At 41.0% G+C, this 19,264-nt stretch overlaps 2 protein-coding genes across 3 annotated transcripts; one reads left to right on the plus strand and one right to left on the minus strand.

The window, feature by feature from the left end:
- The first annotated feature begins 1,904 nt into the window (after window positions 1-1,904).
- Window positions 1,905-12,255, plus strand: acvr1l (activin A receptor, type 1 like). The gene is made up of 10 exons (XM_030759156.1): window positions 1,905-2,064; window positions 4,194-4,277; window positions 5,279-5,533; window positions 5,653-5,864; window positions 6,800-6,899; window positions 7,607-7,753; window positions 8,190-8,465; window positions 8,664-8,861; window positions 9,089-9,219; window positions 10,832-12,255. The coding sequence occupies exons 2-10, from the start codon at window positions 4,205-4,207 to the stop codon at window positions 10,961-10,963; spliced, it is 1,524 nt and encodes a 507-aa protein (XP_030615016.1). The 5' UTR covers window positions 1,905-2,064; window positions 4,194-4,204; the 3' UTR covers window positions 10,964-12,255.
- d2hgdh (D-2-hydroxyglutarate dehydrogenase) lies at window positions 12,094-18,391 on the minus strand. Of its 2 annotated transcripts, XM_030759155.1 has the most exons (11): window positions 18,221-18,391; window positions 15,727-15,802; window positions 15,436-15,644; window positions 15,270-15,327; window positions 15,048-15,187; window positions 14,720-14,913; window positions 14,465-14,633; window positions 14,193-14,336; window positions 13,945-14,087; window positions 13,325-13,490; window positions 12,094-13,219 (listed from the first exon to the last, which is right to left on the minus strand). In XM_030759155.1, exons 3-11 carry the CDS (start codon window positions 15,629-15,631, stop codon window positions 12,954-12,956), a joined length of 1,476 nt encoding a protein of 491 aa, XP_030615015.1. In that variant the 5' UTR covers window positions 15,632-15,644; window positions 15,727-15,802; window positions 18,221-18,391; the 3' UTR covers window positions 12,094-12,953. The 2 variants fall into 2 exon arrangements, with proteins under 2 accessions (XP_030615015.1, XP_030615014.1); XM_030759154.1 differs by having other exon boundaries at window positions 15,436-15,802.
- Between the last annotated feature and the right edge of the window lie 873 nt (window positions 18,392-19,264).

Genomic DNA, 19,264 nt, shown 5'->3' on the forward strand with positions numbered 1-19,264 from the left:
TGTTAATGCTTGTGTCACAATGCCAGGATATGTGAATATGTGCCATATGTATGTGAAACCTGATTATTTTGAAGTTCAAGTTTATTGTAGCCATTTCAAGAACACAGTCGACAAGGATTTTTCTTGGTGTGCTCACATATCACAAGTCACATCCAACAACACAACACAGCACAACATGGTACAAAATACAAGTGTTTTTTAGTGCAACAAGGTCCAGTCCATATTGAAGAAGGAAGCAGTCCACTGTGCAAGAAGTTCACTTAATATTGCAAATGCATGATACATACATATAAGTTTCAGTGCATAATACAGTCAGATTCTATGATCACAACCTGATGTAGAGGAAACTGAATTGACAAGAGGTTTAGTGCATATTTAAGTGCCTAACAGTTTGGAGGTAGGTGCTATCCCTGAAGTGTGATGTTCTGCTAGTATATTCTTGTATCTTTTGTCTGATGGGAGAAGATTGAACAGGTGATGTGCAGGGTGATACAGGCACAGGGAGTATACCAAAAAAATAAAACTGGCAAACCACAAACTGAATCTTGCATGCACTTAAAAGGTTTACAGCCATTTACAATTTGACCCAATGCTATCAAAAACAAAGAGAAAAAAAAAAGGACTACAGGAAGCATCTCAAACATCAAGGTCTCCAAGGCCAAAATAACAAACAAAATCCCCCCACTTCCTAGAAACAAAAGTTAAAGCTAAGCTTGAGGTGAAAACAAAAAGACAATACTTACACTCCCTTGCTGGCCGCAAAACAGGAGAAAAAGGGCACAAACAAAAATGGCAGAGAACCCCTACCAAGCTTCCACTAACACAAGCGCTCTAACCAAAAGAAACCACAGTAAAACCACCAAGGTTTTGCCATTTCCACTCATACACAACACAGTATGACCAGCCCTAGTCCAGCAACTACACATGTCTGAGCCCAGTGGCCTAATGGCAGGGAGCACTGACAGCTGGAGCCTTATATGCAGTCTCCCAAACAACCACAATGCCATTCAGCTGTAGCAACTAGGTAGGAAACACCTGGAGGAGAGCGAGGAGAGCAGCCAAAGGTCAGTGGCCTTAACAGTCCCATAATAATGATCGATGTATAGTGGTGCAGAGGAAGCGGAAGGAGAAGACCCTCTGAACAACATGGCCATTGATGGAGAAGGGGAGATGTTGAGCTGCCTCCCTTCTAGTCAACAATGAACTCTTTAGTTTAGATGTGCTGAGTATCAGATTCACCAGGTGTTCAGCCTCACTCAGGTAAGCAAATTGATTATTATATAGATCGAAGTATTTTGCCTGTAAGCTTATTTTTATGTATTTAAATTTGGTTTATTTAAGTAAATAGTTTAACACAAATGCAGGCATTGTTTACTTATAAGTGAAAGACATATTATGCACGTTGCCCTCTTTCAGTGTAATATAACTGCTGGATATGTTTTTTTCTATTAATGTATGAGGATTCAAGCCATTTTAATACTGTAGCTGGTAGCTGGCACTATTTATCTTTATGTCATTTAATCTGTAACAGTACACATGAGAAATAACAAGGATCTGTTAAATATATGTTGTGAAGTAAAAAGGTAACATTTCCCTATTAGAGACAGCACAATGTTAAAAAATGCACTTGAATACAAAGTTCACCACTCATTATTAGCAGGCTCTTCAATAAGTGCTTACACAGCCCTGTAATGATTGCAGCTTAGGGCCCACTAAGCAGCATTTACTGACCACACAGGTTAACACTAATCGTCTGTTCCCACTGAATTATCATATAAAAATGAGTGACGTTAATACCACTTGGAATCCAGATTCATGCCACTGATGTTACTGCTTTTTACAGCCTGTTGGAGGACTTCTCTGCCCCACAATGCAACTTGACGTTAACGTTTTGGTGACGTCACGTGTAGCTGGAAGGGAAAACAGCCAGTGCGTGGGGCTGGGCTGTGGTCATGGCTGCGGTGTTTTAAAATCGCAAATCACGCCGATACTCTTGTTTAATACTCGTGTATTAATGCGTAGCCTTCACAGCATGAGTTAGAAACTGTGCTGCGCGTGTGCCAGGTAGGTGGGTGTTGTTTTACTGCTGTCTTTTGCCAGTCCTCCCCCGGCTGTCAGGCTGCGCTTTGTGCTGTGTGGCTAGCTTAGCTTAGCCTAGCCTAGTTTAGCTTAGCTTGCTAAACAGCACCAGGCAGAAGCACCAGGCAGTAGTGATGGGAATTCCGGCTCTTTTCAGAGAGCCGGTGTTGTGCCAAAAAGTGATCGTCTGCCAGAAAGTGATTTTTGATGTTTCTGTGTGCTTTTATGTGTAATGTATTTGCTCATATTGGTGAATAGAGTGTAGTCAATAGGATTTATGAAGGGCTTAGATATAAAATGAAGAAATGACCTGTTATTCAAGTATGTTTATGACTCTGCATTATTGCACGTACATTATAATAAATCCAGTCATCTTTGGTCACTTAAAATATCTTTATAGAGTGTAATGTCATATTTGTTCTGATTTCTGCTGCCCTCCTGGTCACATATCTCTTAAAAAATCTGGCCAATCGCAGTTTTTAACCTGATAAATAAAGAATATATAAAAGTCGCTGCCAAAAACTGATTGCAGCTTCTACCTTGTGACAGAAATGTTGTTTCTTACTCAAAATAACTTGATATCATTCACAAGAGATATGTTTGACATATTTTTTCACAGATTATAGGTCAGCAAGTCATTTACAGCAGTTTAAATATGGACAATCATTTTCTGGCAATCACTTTTTGGCACAACACCGGCTCTTTAGGCTCGGCTCCCAAAGAAGAGCCGGCTCTTTTGGCTCCCAAATGGCTCCTTAGATTAAATTTTTTTTTTTAAATGTAAAATGAATTACTAATGTAAAAACATACATTAGGCCTATATCAAACATTTCTTTATATACTCAACATATAATAGAGTGCTCCAAATACAAATTATAAAACAAAAGATTGGAAATCAGAAAAAACAAGGGCCTTTGAGGAGTTGATCCTGTTTCTCCTGCCTGATGACCTGCCCTGTTTTGTTCTTCGTATACAGTATACCTATGTAGGTTGTTTGTGCAGCCTGCTTGATATTAAATTTTAAATTTGCAGTCTACACTCTGTCTATCACAATAATCCTTTAACGCCAGGCGATCGCTGCTGAATCGCGGGTTTCCTGACCTTACTAGCCGCGGTCAGCTGATTAAGACCTAGCGTCTCACCAGAGTCAGCTGGTCAAAGGAACTTGATCAGATCCCCACAGTCTCCTCGCCGCCCACGCGGCAAAAAGCGGTATCTGATGGCTGTCATTGGGTCATCAGTTACTGTTACCCCCACTTTATTATAGGGGGAACAGTATGTGATGGGTGACATAAAGCCATCAGATACCGTTCCCCCTGTAATAAACTGGGGGAACTGTAATTGATGACCCAATGACCGCCATCAGATACCGCTTTTTGCCGCGTGGGCGGCGCGGAGCGGCGAGGAGACTGTGGGGAAACAGTATCTGATGGGGAAACGCGACTCGACGGAACACCGGCTCCCGTCGTTCAGTTCAAAGAGCCGGATCGTTCACGACCGACCCATCACTACCAGGCAGCCTGGCGCCTTTGAGTCGCCTGTGAATAGCCAGTGAGGCCGCCTGTTAATGGTCTGTAAGCTGCAGCAAACAACCAGGCTCTGTCTTTTTTTTGCTTTGCAAAGAAGGAGCTGCTGGTAGCTTAGCTTATTTCTGAATTTTATGTCAGAATCAGAGGCTGGCATTGAAATATAAGGTGTTAGCTTGCTAGCGTAATTAGTATTTTTTATTTATATATTTGTTTTGGTGCATGTTAGCTTGCAGAGGAACAGCTATAGTACACCAGGTCTTATATATAAAGCAATTAGCCTATTAGTCAACCACTTAAGATCGAACCACATGATTACATTATCTTTAGGTGAAGACATTTATACATTTGGAAGCAATTCATGGTGATTGTCTCTTTAGAAGGCTGCATATTAATCCATTGTACTAATGTATACTAAGTAATGCATTTTAAGACAATCTGAAAACTCATTCATCCATTATAATTTGTTGCTTCATTTCTGTCTGGAGCCTTAGTAGGGTCGTCAGATAACATAAAGAGGCTAAATGTAATTATGAATGTACTCATCTGAACTCTCCGGCTCCTCTTGCTTCTTCCCCTCACTCTTAGTGCACTGAAACATGGGTCTTTGCAGTGCCCACGTCCTCCTGCTGCTCTGGCTGCAGGCTCTGCAGATATCAGCTGAGGGCCCAGGTACTGCACTCATGCATCTTTCCTCTTGTTTGTTTGTGAGACTGTGATGCCTCTCGCTGCTTTGTGTTCGAGCCAGAAGATGATATATATATTACTGGTGATTGTTCATTTATAGTAGGGAAATATTACCCAGAGCAGGTATAGCATTTAATTTCTGTAACATACTTGTGTCACACAACAGAAGATTTTTTGTTACCATATAGCTGATGTGATTTGGATTGGGGAAAAAACATTCCCAAGAAATTAAGGAACCTTATACTGATGTACAATGATGAGTGGCTGAAACTTGAGTAAAATAATTAGCAAATTATTGTACCGATTAAATCATTGGTCTATAAAAAAAATCTGAGATCCAAGGAGGAAAAAAAAACTGACAAACAGAGGGTATTGTGTGATATCATGGTATCTGATCAGAAATCAAAAATGCAAAAATATTCAAATTATGTCCATAAAAAGTAGCAAATTTGACATCTGAGAAGCTTGAACCAGCAAAAGTTTGATATTTCTGAATGAAAGTGATTTAAAATAACCCAGTGTTTGCTGATTCATTTTCTTTTCTTTTAATTGGATGGTTGACTAATCAGTCTTTCAAGCTGTACACTCAAGCACGGCAGCAGTAAAAACAAGTAATTAGCTGTTGTGGAAAAAAGGTGTTTGCATACATTTCTCTATTTTTTCCCCTTTTACACTCATCATGTGAAACCACCTGTTCTAAATAGGTTTTCTGTAGTCTTGTTTTGGATAACTTTTTAAAGTTAACCTAGATCAGAGTTAGGTGACAAATACAGGGTATATGCTTCTGTTAACTGGAAGAATCAGTAGCAACACCGTTTTGGCTTAACGCAAAAATGACAGTATTGCTTATGCTCAGTTGTTGCTACTGAAGGCATATTTTGAGCACAGTGACAGTCCACTACCTGCCTTTTGTTATGACTTTTGCTTATCTGAAAGTAGCCTTGTTTCAAAATTAGTATAGTGAACTCACACACTATCTTTTACAGAGGGACAGCTGCTGTGTCTATGTGAAGGCCCTAAATGCCCCCAGGCCACTCAGTGCCAAGGTACCCGATGCTTCTCCTCTGTCAAAATTACTAAGAGCGAAGTTTTGTTTGAGCGTGGCTGTTTGAAAGACCAGGACAAAATCCAGCTCCAGTGCTCCACAGCTTCGTCCTTCCACCAGGCTATTCTGTGCTGCTCCCAAGACAGGTGCAACGGCAATACCACCAGGAGCTCTCTGATGTCTTTGCTACCATCAGGTACTTCATATCAGCAAGGCGATTAGACTGTTCTGTAGTTCTTCTGACAAAAATATTACTATCCTTTTCCCTTCCCATTTCTGACTCTGTACGCATCTCTTTTCTACCTTTACCAACAGCTCCAGAAGGTGAGCCAGTTCGGTATCGTGTGGAGACATTAGCTCTCTTTGTACTCGGCCCAGTGGTGGTTCTGGCTCTGCTGTCTGTAGTGTCAGTGCTGGCTTGCAGAAGGCTTCACCACGGACGCCTGCAGAGGCTTCAGGAGTTTGACACTGAGCAGGGCACCATAGACGGTCTCATCACCTCCAGTGTTGGAGACAGCACGTTAGCGGTAAGAATAAGAGCGATTACTGTTGAAATAATGAAAGGAGATTCACAGCACAGAAAGAAGAGAGCCCATCTCAAACATTTTGCTCTTTCCCATCCTCTATGAGTAATAGGGTTATTTGTCAGTATTTTAATTTCCAGTTGTGGTCAGAAGTTTAATAATTGAAGTCATTAATTATATATATATGAATTCAAACCTTTCTGTGTGGAATTTGCATGGGTTTTCTCCCACAATCCAAAGACATGCACTTAGTGCGGTTCGGTTAATTGAAGGTTCTAAATTGCCCATAGGTGTGAATGTGAGCATGACTGGTTGTCTGTCTCTCTGTATTAGTCCTGCGACAGGCTGGTGACCTGTCCAGGGTGTACCCTGCCTTTCTCCCCATGACAGCTGGGATTGGCTCCAGGCTTCCACCCTGGAAAAAGAACAGTTCAAAGAAATCATTCAAATTAAATAAAAGTGCAAAATTACTGTGACATTCATGCCCATGGTGAGTGCATAATCTTCTGACCAGAACTGTATCTTTCAGTCATGGTATATTGGAATATGGAGAACACTTAAAATATCAAAAAGATTCATCTAAATTCAGAATAGATATGCTTTAAATGCAGTTCATGGATTTTCTTGGTTTTTAACAGTGAGTTGATTAAATCCTCCACTCTAGTGAAAAAGTCTGTCATCTTTTCCCACTCTTATTGCAACCGGCAAGGCATAAATCCCTTAAAATTGATTTGATGACATCTGAAAGCGTATTTTATAGTTTTTAGCTTAATTGGTTTCCAAATTACTTTAACTTAAGAAAGGATTTTGGCAAAGATATTAAGCATAACACCTTTATATTACTCTACAGGCTTTCCAGCTACGTGTGACATGTAAAGAACTATGCTCTTTTTTTGTTCTTTGCAAACAAAGCTAAAATGAAATCTGTCTATCTGCAGGACCTGTTGGCTCACTCTTGTACGTCAGGCAGTGGTTCAGGTCTTCCCTTCCTCGTTCAGAGAACTGTGGCCCGGCAGATTAGTCTGGTGGAGTGCGTAGGTATGTGCAAGACAAAAGCCACATGCGATTCAGATTCATATCTGTTTGACTGACACATCTGGTAAGAGTTTTACTGAAAAGCAGCAAATTGTGTGTGACATGTGAAAGAAAATCCAAAGCCTTGACACATAACTTATTAGTCACACAAAAAACAAATTGTCATAATTAATCAGGATAAAAAGGGTAAATTCAGGCATTTGTGGGTTTCCCAGCAGTGAGCATTATTGTTATTCATTCGTGCAGTGCTGACTGTACATATTTGTGGATGCTGAAATCGCATGACAGTGATGTCAAACAGATGATAACATCAGGAGGTCACATCATCAGTTCCTTTTCATTCTTGGAAGTTGTTGACCATGTTAAACCTGTCACTTGTCTTATGTTGGTTATACAAGTTTACTCACTATCATGGCAACGCTGACAGATTTTGATGATAGCTTTCAAATTAAAGTATGTAGGCCGCTTGTCTCATGAAGTACAGCTTGTAAGAGTTTGGTTTGCAAGTTTTTGGCTTTGTGCAGAGTTGAGCTTTTGATGTGGAAACATAAAATCTGTGTCAAAAGAATCACACTGCTGTATGTCTAGCTAAGGGAAAGAATGAAAATGCCCTAAAAAGACTCATAAATTTTAAAAAGTAGACAGTGACTGTAGTTTTCCTTTTTTGATTTCTTGTCTCATGTCTCCTCTTTTTGTTTTTTTTCCTCCAGGCAAGGGACGATATGGAGAAGTGTGGCGAGGCCAGTGGCAGGGTGAGAATGTGGCTGTGAAAATCTTCTCCTCAAGAGATGAGAAGTCTTGGTTCAGAGAAACCGAGATCTACAACACAGTGCTGCTGAGACATGAAAATATACTGGGTGAGTCTGTTACGCTGAATGTTTTTGTCTTGTTGACTGTTGCTAAATTTGATTAGACTGACATATATTTGCTTTAAATTTTTAAAATATGTACTTTCTTTGCAGAGTAATGCCAGCTGTAATTTTCAAACCTTAACTTGCCTTAACTCTCTTAACTCTTGACAGTTTCTCACATTTATTTTTAAAACACTGACTCATAGAAGTGATATCAGAGGGACAGCTGTAGGCAGGTGATCTGCTGTGGCAACCCCTAAAGGGACCAGGAAGAAGAATGTGCAATATATTACAAAGAAATTCAGCAAAATGCAACAGTATTAAGTGTGATTCATGCCAGAGAAAGTTGACTAACATCTGAATGAATTATACTCATTTTCACGATCATAAACATCACGTTTTTGTTCTTTTCTTTTTGCCGTCTCACCTTTCTGTCCCTCAGGGTTCATGGCGTCTGATATGACTTCTCGAAACTCCAGCACTCAGCTGTGGCTCATCACCCATTACCATGAAAATGGTTCACTTTATGACTACTTGCAGCGAGTCGCAGTGGAAACATCAGAAGGTCTGGCAATGGCAGCATCTATAGCATGCGGCCTGGTGCACCTGCACACAGAGATCTTTGGCACAGAGGGGAAACCGGCCATCGCACACCGGGACCTGAAGAGTAAAAATATCCTGGTGACTAAGGAGCTGCGGTGCTGCATCGCAGACCTTGGTTAGTCTTTTTTTTTGTTTTTAAATAATTAAAAAAAAAGAATAATTTTTATTGCTGTCCTGTGGGATGTTTCTCATACAGCTATGCTGTGTATCCTTAATATGCACCTGTCAAACCTTTAACCAAAATCATATATTCTTTTCAGGAGACATCCATTTCATGTCTTGTTATAACACTGCGTGTAACTGCATGTTACAGGGCTGGCCGTGACCCACTCCCAGGCCGACAATCTGCTGGATGTGGGCAACAATCCGAAGGTTGGCACCAAGCGCTACATGGCACCTGAAGTGCTGGATGAAACCATTCAGACAGATTGCTTCGATGCTTACAAGAGAGTGGACATATGGGCCTTTGGACTGGTGCTGTGGGAGATAGCGAGACGCACATACAGCAATGGTGAGTGTCATGCACGTAGTACACTGCTGTTGACTTCAGAAAAGAGGGGCACACTGATCATGAAGCGCTGCATACATAAAATGCCTGGCGTTTGTAATATCGTCAGATAGTATGATGCAATGTGTTGGTCATTGTCAGGCCCTGTGGTTGTCTCAGTTATTGTCTTACCACAATTATGCTGCTCTTAAATTTTCACTAATTTCTGCGATTGAAATTTTACTTTCCAGGGATTGTTGAAGAGTACAAACCTCCGTTTTACGATCAGGTGCCAAACGACCCCAGCTTTGAGGATATGAGGAAAGTGGTGTGTGTGGAACAGCAGAGGCCCTTCATTCCTAATCGATGGTTCTCTGATCCTGTGAGTAAAAATCTTATTGTCAATGTAGAAACAGCAACACAACAGATAAGCACGGCCATTGCTATCAGTAAACTTAGTATTAGGTTGGCTCCCCTTTGGTCCTCAGAACTGCCTTCATTTTTGATGGCACAGATTCATTCCTCAGAGATTTTGGTCCATGTTGACATGTAGCATCACACAATTGCCTCAGATTTGCTGGCTGCACATCTATTATGGGATGTGATGGTTCACCACATCCCAAAGGTGCTCTATTGGATTGAAAGCTTGTGACTGTGAGGGCCATTTAAGGACAGTGAACTATCATGTTCAAGAAACCCAGTCTGAGATTATCTGTGTTTTGCAACATGGAAGCAGCCATCAGAAGATCCCTATAACTGTGATTATTAAGGGATGGATGTTGGTAACAATACTCAAATAGGGTGTACTGTTTAAATGATGCTCAGTTGGTACTGAGGGGCCCAAAGAGTGCCAAGAAAATATCCCCCACATTTTTACACCACCACAAGGTAGGATGGAGCTGGGCTTTCATGTTGTTTATGCCAAATACTGACCCTACCATCTGAATGTTGCAGCAGAAATAGAGACTCATCAGAGCAGGGTACATTTTTCCAATCTTCAAATGTCCAGTTTTGGGGAGCCTGTGTGAATTGTAGACTCAGCTTCCTGTTCTTAGCTGACAGGAGTGGCACTGGGTGCCGTCTTCTGCTGCTGTAGCCAATCTGTATCTGTAGCTTTAACGTTTGAGACGTTGTGCATTCAGAAATGCTCTTCTGTGTACTTTGGTTGTAACAAATGGTTTTTGAGTTAATGTTGCTTTCCTATCAGCTCAAAGCAGTCTGGCTTTTCTCCTCTGACCTTTGGCATCAACAAACCAATTTTACCCAGAAAACTGTCGCTGACTGGATATTTTCTCTTTTTTAGCCCATTCTGTGTAAACCCTAGAAATGTTTGCACAGGAAAATCCCAGTTGAGTAGAAATCTCTGAAATACTCAGACCAACCCAGCAACAACCTTAAATCACCTTTCTTTCTTATGCTGATGCTCAGTTTGAACTTCAGCAAAGTGTCTTGACTATGTCTACATGCCTAAATGCACTGACTTGTTGCATTTGCTGATTAGTTATCTGCGTTAATCAGTTGAACAAAGTGACCAGTGAGTGTATATTTGACACACTGTCATGTTATGTCTTATCAGATTCAGCTTTATTGGACAAAGAAATATACTTTTCAGTCTTTATTACATTCTAATCAGCTGTGACTAGTTAGAGGCGTACAGCTGTGAAAGTCAAATCTGTTGTGTGCTGTTCTTTTGCAGTGGGTTGATGGCATCTGTTTGATGCCATTAAGCTAAGAACATACAATATTTGTCTAAGTGTATTACACATAATTCAGCATAAGTTATTTTTTTTTCTAAATTTTTGCATTACTTTTAGATGGAAGCATTTTCAAGCAAGATATTGATGACCCAGAAAACATTTACTTAAAACAGGCCCCGCTCAGCCATTCTGTAACATATCTCTTGTAATATAATGTAGTCACATTGATTGCTTGGTTTCCTTTCAGAGTGGGTGCATCGTTCTATGGCATTTTTATTCTGTTTCTTTCTCCCTCAGACTCTCTCTGCTCTGGTGAAACTGATGAAGGAATGCTGGTACCAGAATCCCTCTGCCAGGCTTACAGCACTGCGCATCAAGAAGACCTTAGACAAGATTCACAGCTCTCTGGAGAAGGGCAAGGAGTCGTGAGAGGGTGACATGTTTCAGAGGCAGCCGCCTGGTGTCATGGATTGGCTTTAACAAGACTCCCAGTGTTTGTTAAAATGAGAAAAGGAGATTAGGCAGATGGAAAGAGGACTAGAGGAAAGAGGTGTTCCAAGAGTCATTCAGCCTCATCCTTCTCTCACTTTTTCTGTGGTTGCCTTCCACCAACATCCCTCTGTTTGACTTGAAGCCCACACAGACATTTGGACCTGTCGTGTCTGAATAAGCCAGCCTTTGATATGAGACACAAACCAGTTGCCAGTGTGTTTTCACTGACCTGAACTATGGATTGTTACTGAGTGTGAATGGATGGTATATTCTAGTAACCCTATCCCAATGCTTTGTTGCCCATGTGAGACTACACTGGGTTTTCCCTTCCAACACTACAAACACTACAAGGCTGAGTGTCTGAACTGAACTGAAATTCAGTTTCTGATCTCCAGCCAGCATTTTGGCATTCTGCTCAGAGACAATCAGAAATATATCACCCATTTATTACTATCAGCTCTCACCACAGAAACACAAGATGTTCACTTATAAAAGGAAAAGAGCCAATAGAATGAATTCTTTTAAAAACAATTTTTCTTTAAAAAAAATAAAAACTAGTATATGTATGTATTGAATCGCCATTGCTACCACACTACTGAAGATATAGACTGATATGCGATGGCGTGTGAAACTGACTGCGTACACACATACAGGCATTTACTCTACTGGATTTCCTGTACACTTATTGTCATTATTCGATTGAGTAGGAAATGATTTGTTAAGAAGTAGTGAACAAGGGTAGGGAAAAAAGGTCAAAACACTACAAACATGTTTATCCTGGTGGTTTGTGGAATAGATACCTGCCAATAGGAAGTAGTGTGTAACTTGTGATAGGAATATGAAATGAGCTGATCCTCTGTGTGGCACACTTTATAAACTCACTGTGGCTGATTCTGAAAGTCTTCTGTGTAAGCAGGGAGGAATCACGAAAGATTTATTTGTGGTCAAGCTAGTGTTTAAATTTTATGATGCTGGAGGTGAAATCTTTCAGGAGGGAGCTGGGCCTCTTATCTCTAGTAATGCCACACTGTACAAGTTGTCTGAATAACAGGAAAAAAAAAAAACCAGACATTTGGAAACATTTATTGAAGATTTGTTTTAAATCTAGAAAGTTGCCTAGGTGTACAAAGGATTTCGTTTTCAAATGCTGGCTTTGTTTTGGAGGAAAAAAAATTGCTTTGTCTTTTTTTATATGTAATAAAACATTTACTGCACTCTTGCTTAATGAATGGGCAGTATGTGGTATGATTTAAGTATATTTATACAAACAAAACTGGAAAGCTTTAATCTGCTACTGCCTGTAGCTGACACTTGTTCATGTTCAGCTGCTGACTCCTACACGGGCTACATCCAAATCCAGAACATCTGGACTCTTGCAGGAACACAGCTGGCCACCAGTTACAAGCTGTGGCTTTCATTACATAAATGCAGAAAAATGTCAGTTTATACAGACATTATTTCACCCACACTGTTATACCCATCTGCCCTCTAGTGGCACCCAATATATACTATGAAAGGACAGTCATTAATTTGCTTCCTCTGAGAAATACTGAAATATTTTTTTCTTTTCAAATCTGCAATTCAAGATCTAAAACTTGTTGAATATTCTACAGAATAAGAGTAAGAAAACTGTCAGTACACGCAGCAGAGTTAGATAAAATATTTAAAATGTAGCTTCATCACTTCAGCATCTTGTTGAAGTGGATATTGGGCTGAAAGTAATGCTTTGCACACATGAAAATGAAACTACTTTGTCTAATCTTGGACAAAGATGTTACTGACTTACGTGCCTTTCCCGACAAATAGTGTTACTTGTGTGAAACACCAGTTGTGCACCAAATATGTGAAAAGGGCACCAGCTGCCACGCAAACCATATAGCAGTAAGGCTGTAACTAACGTTCAGCTCCAACATGACCTCTGCAAGCATCACCCCTTCAGATTATCTGGTAAAGTCTTGTAGGGGTTGAGGATGCCTTTGGGGTCCAGCATGGTCTTGATGTTACCCATCAGTGCCACAGCCTGGCTCGGTTTACTGTAGTAAATGTAGTTCCTCTTTTTCAGGCCCAGTCCATGCTCTGCACTAATGCTCCCATGACAGCTGGCCGTCCATTCATAAACAAATGGTTCAATGGCAGCCAGTAGAGCAGGGTCTTTAGCAGGAGAAGTGACGTTCAGGTGGAGGTTACCATCACCTACAGGATAAGGCAGAGAGGGCTAAAATCAACAATGGTTTAAAACAGAGGGATGCCATAAAAATTCACTCTCCTGATGCAGATTCTTCTATAAAGTAGTCTTACCTAAGTGTCCATATCCCACCACACTCTTAGCCTGGTCTCCCAGGTGTTCCCTCATGTCTGTCACTAGCTGGTAGAGTCGCTCCACTGGAAGGGAGATGTCATACTTGTAGGTGAAGCCATCATGAGTCAGCGCCTCGGTGACACGTTCACGCAGTGACCACAGAGCCTGAGAAGACAAGAATAGAAAATGCGGCATTAGATTTACCTTATGAAATTACATAAAATGCCCAAAACCAACGTCATTGTCTGCAGCAGGCAGCATATTTAGTCCTAATTTAGATATTAATCTTAAAAATATAAAAATTGATTTCACTAAAACGTCCATGCTCTGCTGAGTGCTTACAGCTTCTGGGCAATTAAAGATGGACCACAGTGAGTTCATTATATTAAAGCAATAAGTCACCTAGGGTGACAGTGTGGCTCACTGATGTGCTTTTAATCATTCTACGACAGCGGTGCTCTGTGACTTAAAAGGTATAAACACTGCCTACACGGACAGCACTTATTATTAGGCTCAATTATTTTTGGTTTCTTTGCTTTCGTAAGACTTTTTGCTAATTAGAAAATGCAGAACATCACCATCATCCTTTAAAAAGTAAAGAACAGTCATGTCTAGTCACCTTTATTTTTGCATCCTCAGTTGCTACCGTTCCGTCGCTGACCAACGACGATGTCATTGCCTCCTCAAGAAAGTTGTGGAGCTTCTGTGCATCATGGGTCGGGTCAGATCCCGACGTTTCAATGACGATGTAGAATTGACAGTCTGCAGAGTAGATGGATAGGGCTCGTCTGTCTGTGCTCAATCATTTCACAGAACCATCTCACATGCATTGTGTGTGTGTGTGTGCGAGAGACAGTGTGCATATACCAGAGATAGGATTGGATAGTCTGAGGTGTGTATTCAGCAGCCTCATGCATTCACTGTCCAGGAATTCAAAGGCAGACAGAATTTCTCCCAGCATGCCTTTGCAAAGCTGAAATGTTTTCAGCAGCTGCTCAAATGTCTCACATCCTAACAGAAGAGACACATTAGTTTAGCTGCTAATCTCGAAGAAATAAAATAAGTATTTAGTGGTTTACAAAACTTTCTCAGCTATCTTTTTACAAATGTATATCTGAGAAGCAAGTAAAAAATCCTACCCAGGAAAACAACATTAACAGATTTGGGTTTTCGTGGGCAAAGTATGGTCACCGCAGTAATGACCCCTAAAGTGCCTTCTGACCCTATGAAGAGCTGTTTGAGGTCATATCCTGTATTATCTTTCCGCAAAGTTGCCAAGCAGTCCAATACCTGCCCGTCTGCCAACACCTGCATTCATATGTAAACATAAGTATCTGATGATTTCTTTTTTTTTTTTAATATTAGCTGAAGTGTATCAAAAGTCCCACACTCACCACTTCCAGACCCAGCACAGTCCCATGCAGGGAGCCATACCGAAGCAGTCGGAGGCCACCTGCATTGGTTGCCACATTGCCCCCAATCTGGCAACTGCCCTTTGCCCCAAGATCAAGTGGCATAATATAGTCTCTGTCCTCCAGGTACAGAGACAAATTCTCCAAGACACAACCTGCCTGACAGGTCAGAACACCTCAGAAGAAAAAAAAATTAAAAAAAAGATTTTCAGTGTAATTACCTATAAATCAAACACATTTCTTGGGTATATTTCAACCTATCCTGAAGCACTTTTTTGAGATATGTTTTGGATTACACTTTTAAACTTACCAGAGATGGTGTCAAAGTTAAGGATTTTATTCATTAGAGATGTGGAAAGGATTATCTCATCATAAACTGGCACACTGCCACCAACCAGTCCAGTGTTTCCTCCCTGAGGGTTCACCGCCAGGTTACGGCTGTTACAATAGCTATAAGAGGAAAACAAAATAGCTAAACAAGTCTGAAGACCAGATAAACACCCTTTGTTGATTGTTACTGTTTAATATCTACCTTAGAATTTGAGATACTTCTTCTGTTGTCTGAGGTCTCAACAGCACTTCACTAGAACCTGTGGGACATATATGAACAAAAAAGTGAGCAGTAGACAGTAACAGCAGCAGATTATTATTATGAAATAGATTAAGCAAAATGGGTTTGATTCAACTGTAGGTTTCACCTCTCACAGATTTGAGCCAATCCACATTGCTGGACTCCACAAGATCAGGGTCAGTGATGGTTCTACCTGGTAGGATCTTATTGAAAAAGGCCAGATCTTCCGCAGTGACTCTGGAGAAAGGTAACCTCGCTGGGGCTCCAGAGGGGGATAATTTGGACCCATCTGCTCCAACATGTAGCTCACGAGTGGAGGCCATAACCTGCCCTGAGCTACAGGTGAGAAAAGGACTGTAGCTCAGGGCAGGTGAAAGCATGGCTGTAGATTGTAAGAGTGTGTTGTGGGGGTACAGACGTCTCAGAGCCGTCTTCAGCCTAGGTGCTCTTTGGAAGAGTCCTGCCATGACTGAAGAGTGAGGTGGCAACACAAGCTGCAGAAAAAAGTGGAATAAAACAAGTTTCAAATAGTTTTTATCTAGTAGTGGAGTTGAAAGTTAGGTGAGTTATTACAAGTTCTTTTGTCCCTAGTCATCTGTAAGCTTAGGTTTGTTAGTCAAAAGGCAGCTGCACTTTCATTGCTTCAACAAAGATGCCTAAATTAAAAAAAAAAAAAAAACAGTCTTGAGAAAAGTCATTTGTGGTCATTCTTTGCATCTCTCTCTGAATCTGTTAACAAAATCAAACAGCTACAGAAAGTTAGGAGGTGTTCTATCGCGTTGAGGTCAGGACTCTGTGCAGGCCACTCAAGACCTTGCTTTGTGCACTGGTGTGAAGTCATGCTGGAACAGGAAGAAGCCATCCCCAAACTGTTCCCACAAAGTTGAGAGCATGAAATTCCAAAATGTCCTAGTATGCTTAAGCATTAAGAGTTCCTTACACTGGAACTAAGGGGGCGAGCCTGAAAAGCAAACCCACATCCCATAATCCCGCCACCAAACTTTACACTTGCCACAATGCTGTCAGACAAGTACTGTTCACCTGGTAACTGCCAAACCCAGACTTGTCCATCGGACTGCCAGATGGAGAAGCGCGATTTGTCACTCCAGAGAACACGTCTCCACTGCTCTACAATCCAGTGGCGGTGTGCTTTAAACTGCATCCGACACTTTGCATTGCACTTGGTGATGTAAGGCATGGATGCAGCTGCTCGCTCGTGGAAACCCATTCCACGAAGCTTTCTTTGCACTGTTCTCAAGCTAATCTGAAGGCCACATGATGTTTGGAGGTCTGTAGCAACTGACTCTGTAGAAAGTTCAATTCAATTTCAATTCAATTTTATAGCACCAAATCACAACAAACAGTCGCCTCAAGGCGCTTTGTATTGTGGGTAAAGACCCTACAATAATACAGAGAAAGCCCAACAGTCAAAAACGACCCCCTATGAGCAGCACTTGGCGACAGTGGGAAGGAAAAACTCCCTTTTAACAGAAAGAAACCTCCAGCAGAACCAGGCTCAGGGAGGGGCAGTCATCTGCCGCGACCGGTTGGGCTGAGGGGAGAGAAAGACATGCTGTGGAAGAGAGCCAGAGATTAATATCAATTAATGATTAAATGCAGAGTGGAGTATAAACAAAGTATGTCTGTGTAGATTCTCAGTCATCCAGGTCATAGTAGTCTCTGGAGCTTGCAAAAAGGCGACTGGACAAAAAGAAGTCCAGTCGCCTTTTTGCAAGCTCCAGAGACTATAAACAAAGTAAATAAGGTGAATGAAAAGAAACAGTGCATTATGGGAACCCCCCAGCAGCCTAGGCCTATAGCAGCATAACTAAGGGATGGTTCAGGGTCACCTGATCCAGCCCTAACTATAAGCTTGATCAAAAAGGAAAGTTTTAAGCCTAATCTTAAAAATAGAGAGGGTGTCTGTCTCTCGAATCCAAGCTGGAAGCTGGTTCCACAGAAGAGGGGCCTGAAAGCTGAAGGCTCTGCCTCCCATTCTACTCTTAAGTATCCTAGAAACCACAAGTAAGCCAGCAGTCTGAGAGCGAAGTGCTCTGTTGGGGTGATATGGTACTATGAGGTCTTTGAGATAAGATGGGGCCTGATTATTCAAGACCTTGTAGGTGAGGAGAAGGATTGTAAATTCTATTCTAGTTGGTGACCTCTGCACACTATGCGCCTCAGCATCCGCTGACCCCACTTACTTGGCCTACCACTTCATGGCTGAGTTGTCGTTCCGAATGGCTTCCACTTTGTTCTAATGCCACTAACAGTTGAGTGTGGAATATTCAGTGGAGAGGAAATTTCAGGACTGGACTTGCTGCACAGGTGGCATCCTATCACGGTACCACGCTGGAATTCACTAAGCTCCTGAGAGAGACCCATTCTTTCACAGATGTATGTAGAAACAGTCTGCATGTCAAGGTGCTTGATTTTATACACCTGTGGCCATGGAAGTGATTGGAATTCCTGAATTCAATGATTTGGATGGGTGAGAGTGCTTTTGGCAATATAGTGTATAAGATGTATAAGACAGACCTAAAGTATGGATGATACCTCTGTGACACTGCATTAGAAACACTTTTCACTTACTAAATCTATTTTTTTATGTTTAGCAGCACATGCGCTTCCTTCCCAGTAGTAATGCAGCTTATTACCCTTTCTGCATGTTTTCTTCTTGCAAACAAGGAAGAATGGACCGATTTGCTGCTTTCCTGGGTATGAGGCACCGCCTCAACTTGTAAACTCACACCGTTTTAATTTAAATTTAAAGCTGTGTCGCAGTTTCCACAAAAACAAACTGTTCATTTCCAGTTTACCACCTTAAGAAGCTGCAATTTCAGTTAGCATCGCTAGCTGGTTTAGCACACTCATTAACAAGATAATGCCGAGGAACAGCTTCATTTACTCACCAGAAGCGTTCATTTAACAACACGACTCTCTCCTTCTATGTATCTTTTTTGTGTGAGTGTCATGGCTCTGTCATAAAGTTCAAGGGCAATTCAGTTACATAAATATGGAACATTCCGTGTTTATAACTAGCGTGCTAGCAAGCGTAAGAAGCTGCTGAGACTGATAGGGTAAGAACTCGCTGAGAATAAAATGGACCAATCAGAAGCATGCTTTCAGACTGACGCAACAGATGTCAGCCCATGGGCGGAAGCCTTTCATTATCATCAAACACAGGGATGACTGATTAAACAAGCTGAGATTTAGAGAGAAAATAAATATTGCAGACTTATTAACTGATTGGCAAAGGCTTCATTTTCAGCACAACAATCCCAAACACAGTCAGTGCAGTAAAAGCATACCTGGATAGAAAAACACAATGGAACACTATCAGTCACGGATTGGCCTCCCCGGACCTCAACATTAGTGAAGCAGTGTGGGATCATTTTGACTGAGAATCGATCAAAAGGCAGCCAACATCCAAAGAAGAGCTTTGAATGTCCCTCAAGAAGCCTGGAGAACTATTCCTGAAGACTAAAGAAATTACAAGCTGCCTAAGAGAGTTCAGGCTGTGTGGAAGAATAAAGGTGATCAAATATTGACTTAAAGCTCATTAGAATGGTTCAAATTCTGTTTTTGCATTATATATTGTATTTCCATGTACGTTTTCATGTTTCAATAAATATTCCCCATTTTCCTAGCAAATTATAAAGAAATGAGGGGTGACTCAAGACTTTTGCACAACACTGTAAAACTAAGATACATTGAGTACATATCCTATTTAGTATTTATTTATTTAAAAGGTATGCAGGATGTACATAACATTATCTGTGCAATACATATGTCTGTGATATGACTGAAATTTGTTTTTAGTAATGTGCATAAAATAAATATACTGAAGTTTGAATAATTGATCAGACAGCAGAGATTAATTAATTCAATTAAAACTAATCTTACTCAATTCATAACTACTCTTATTAGATAAGAATATTTAGTATAAAAGTACA

Source organism: Archocentrus centrarchus, chromosome 22 (genome assembly GCF_007364275.1).
Source record: "Archocentrus centrarchus isolate MPI-CPG fArcCen1 chromosome 22, fArcCen1, whole genome shotgun sequence".
Taxonomy (NCBI): domain Eukaryota; kingdom Metazoa; phylum Chordata; class Actinopteri; order Cichliformes; family Cichlidae; genus Archocentrus; species Archocentrus centrarchus.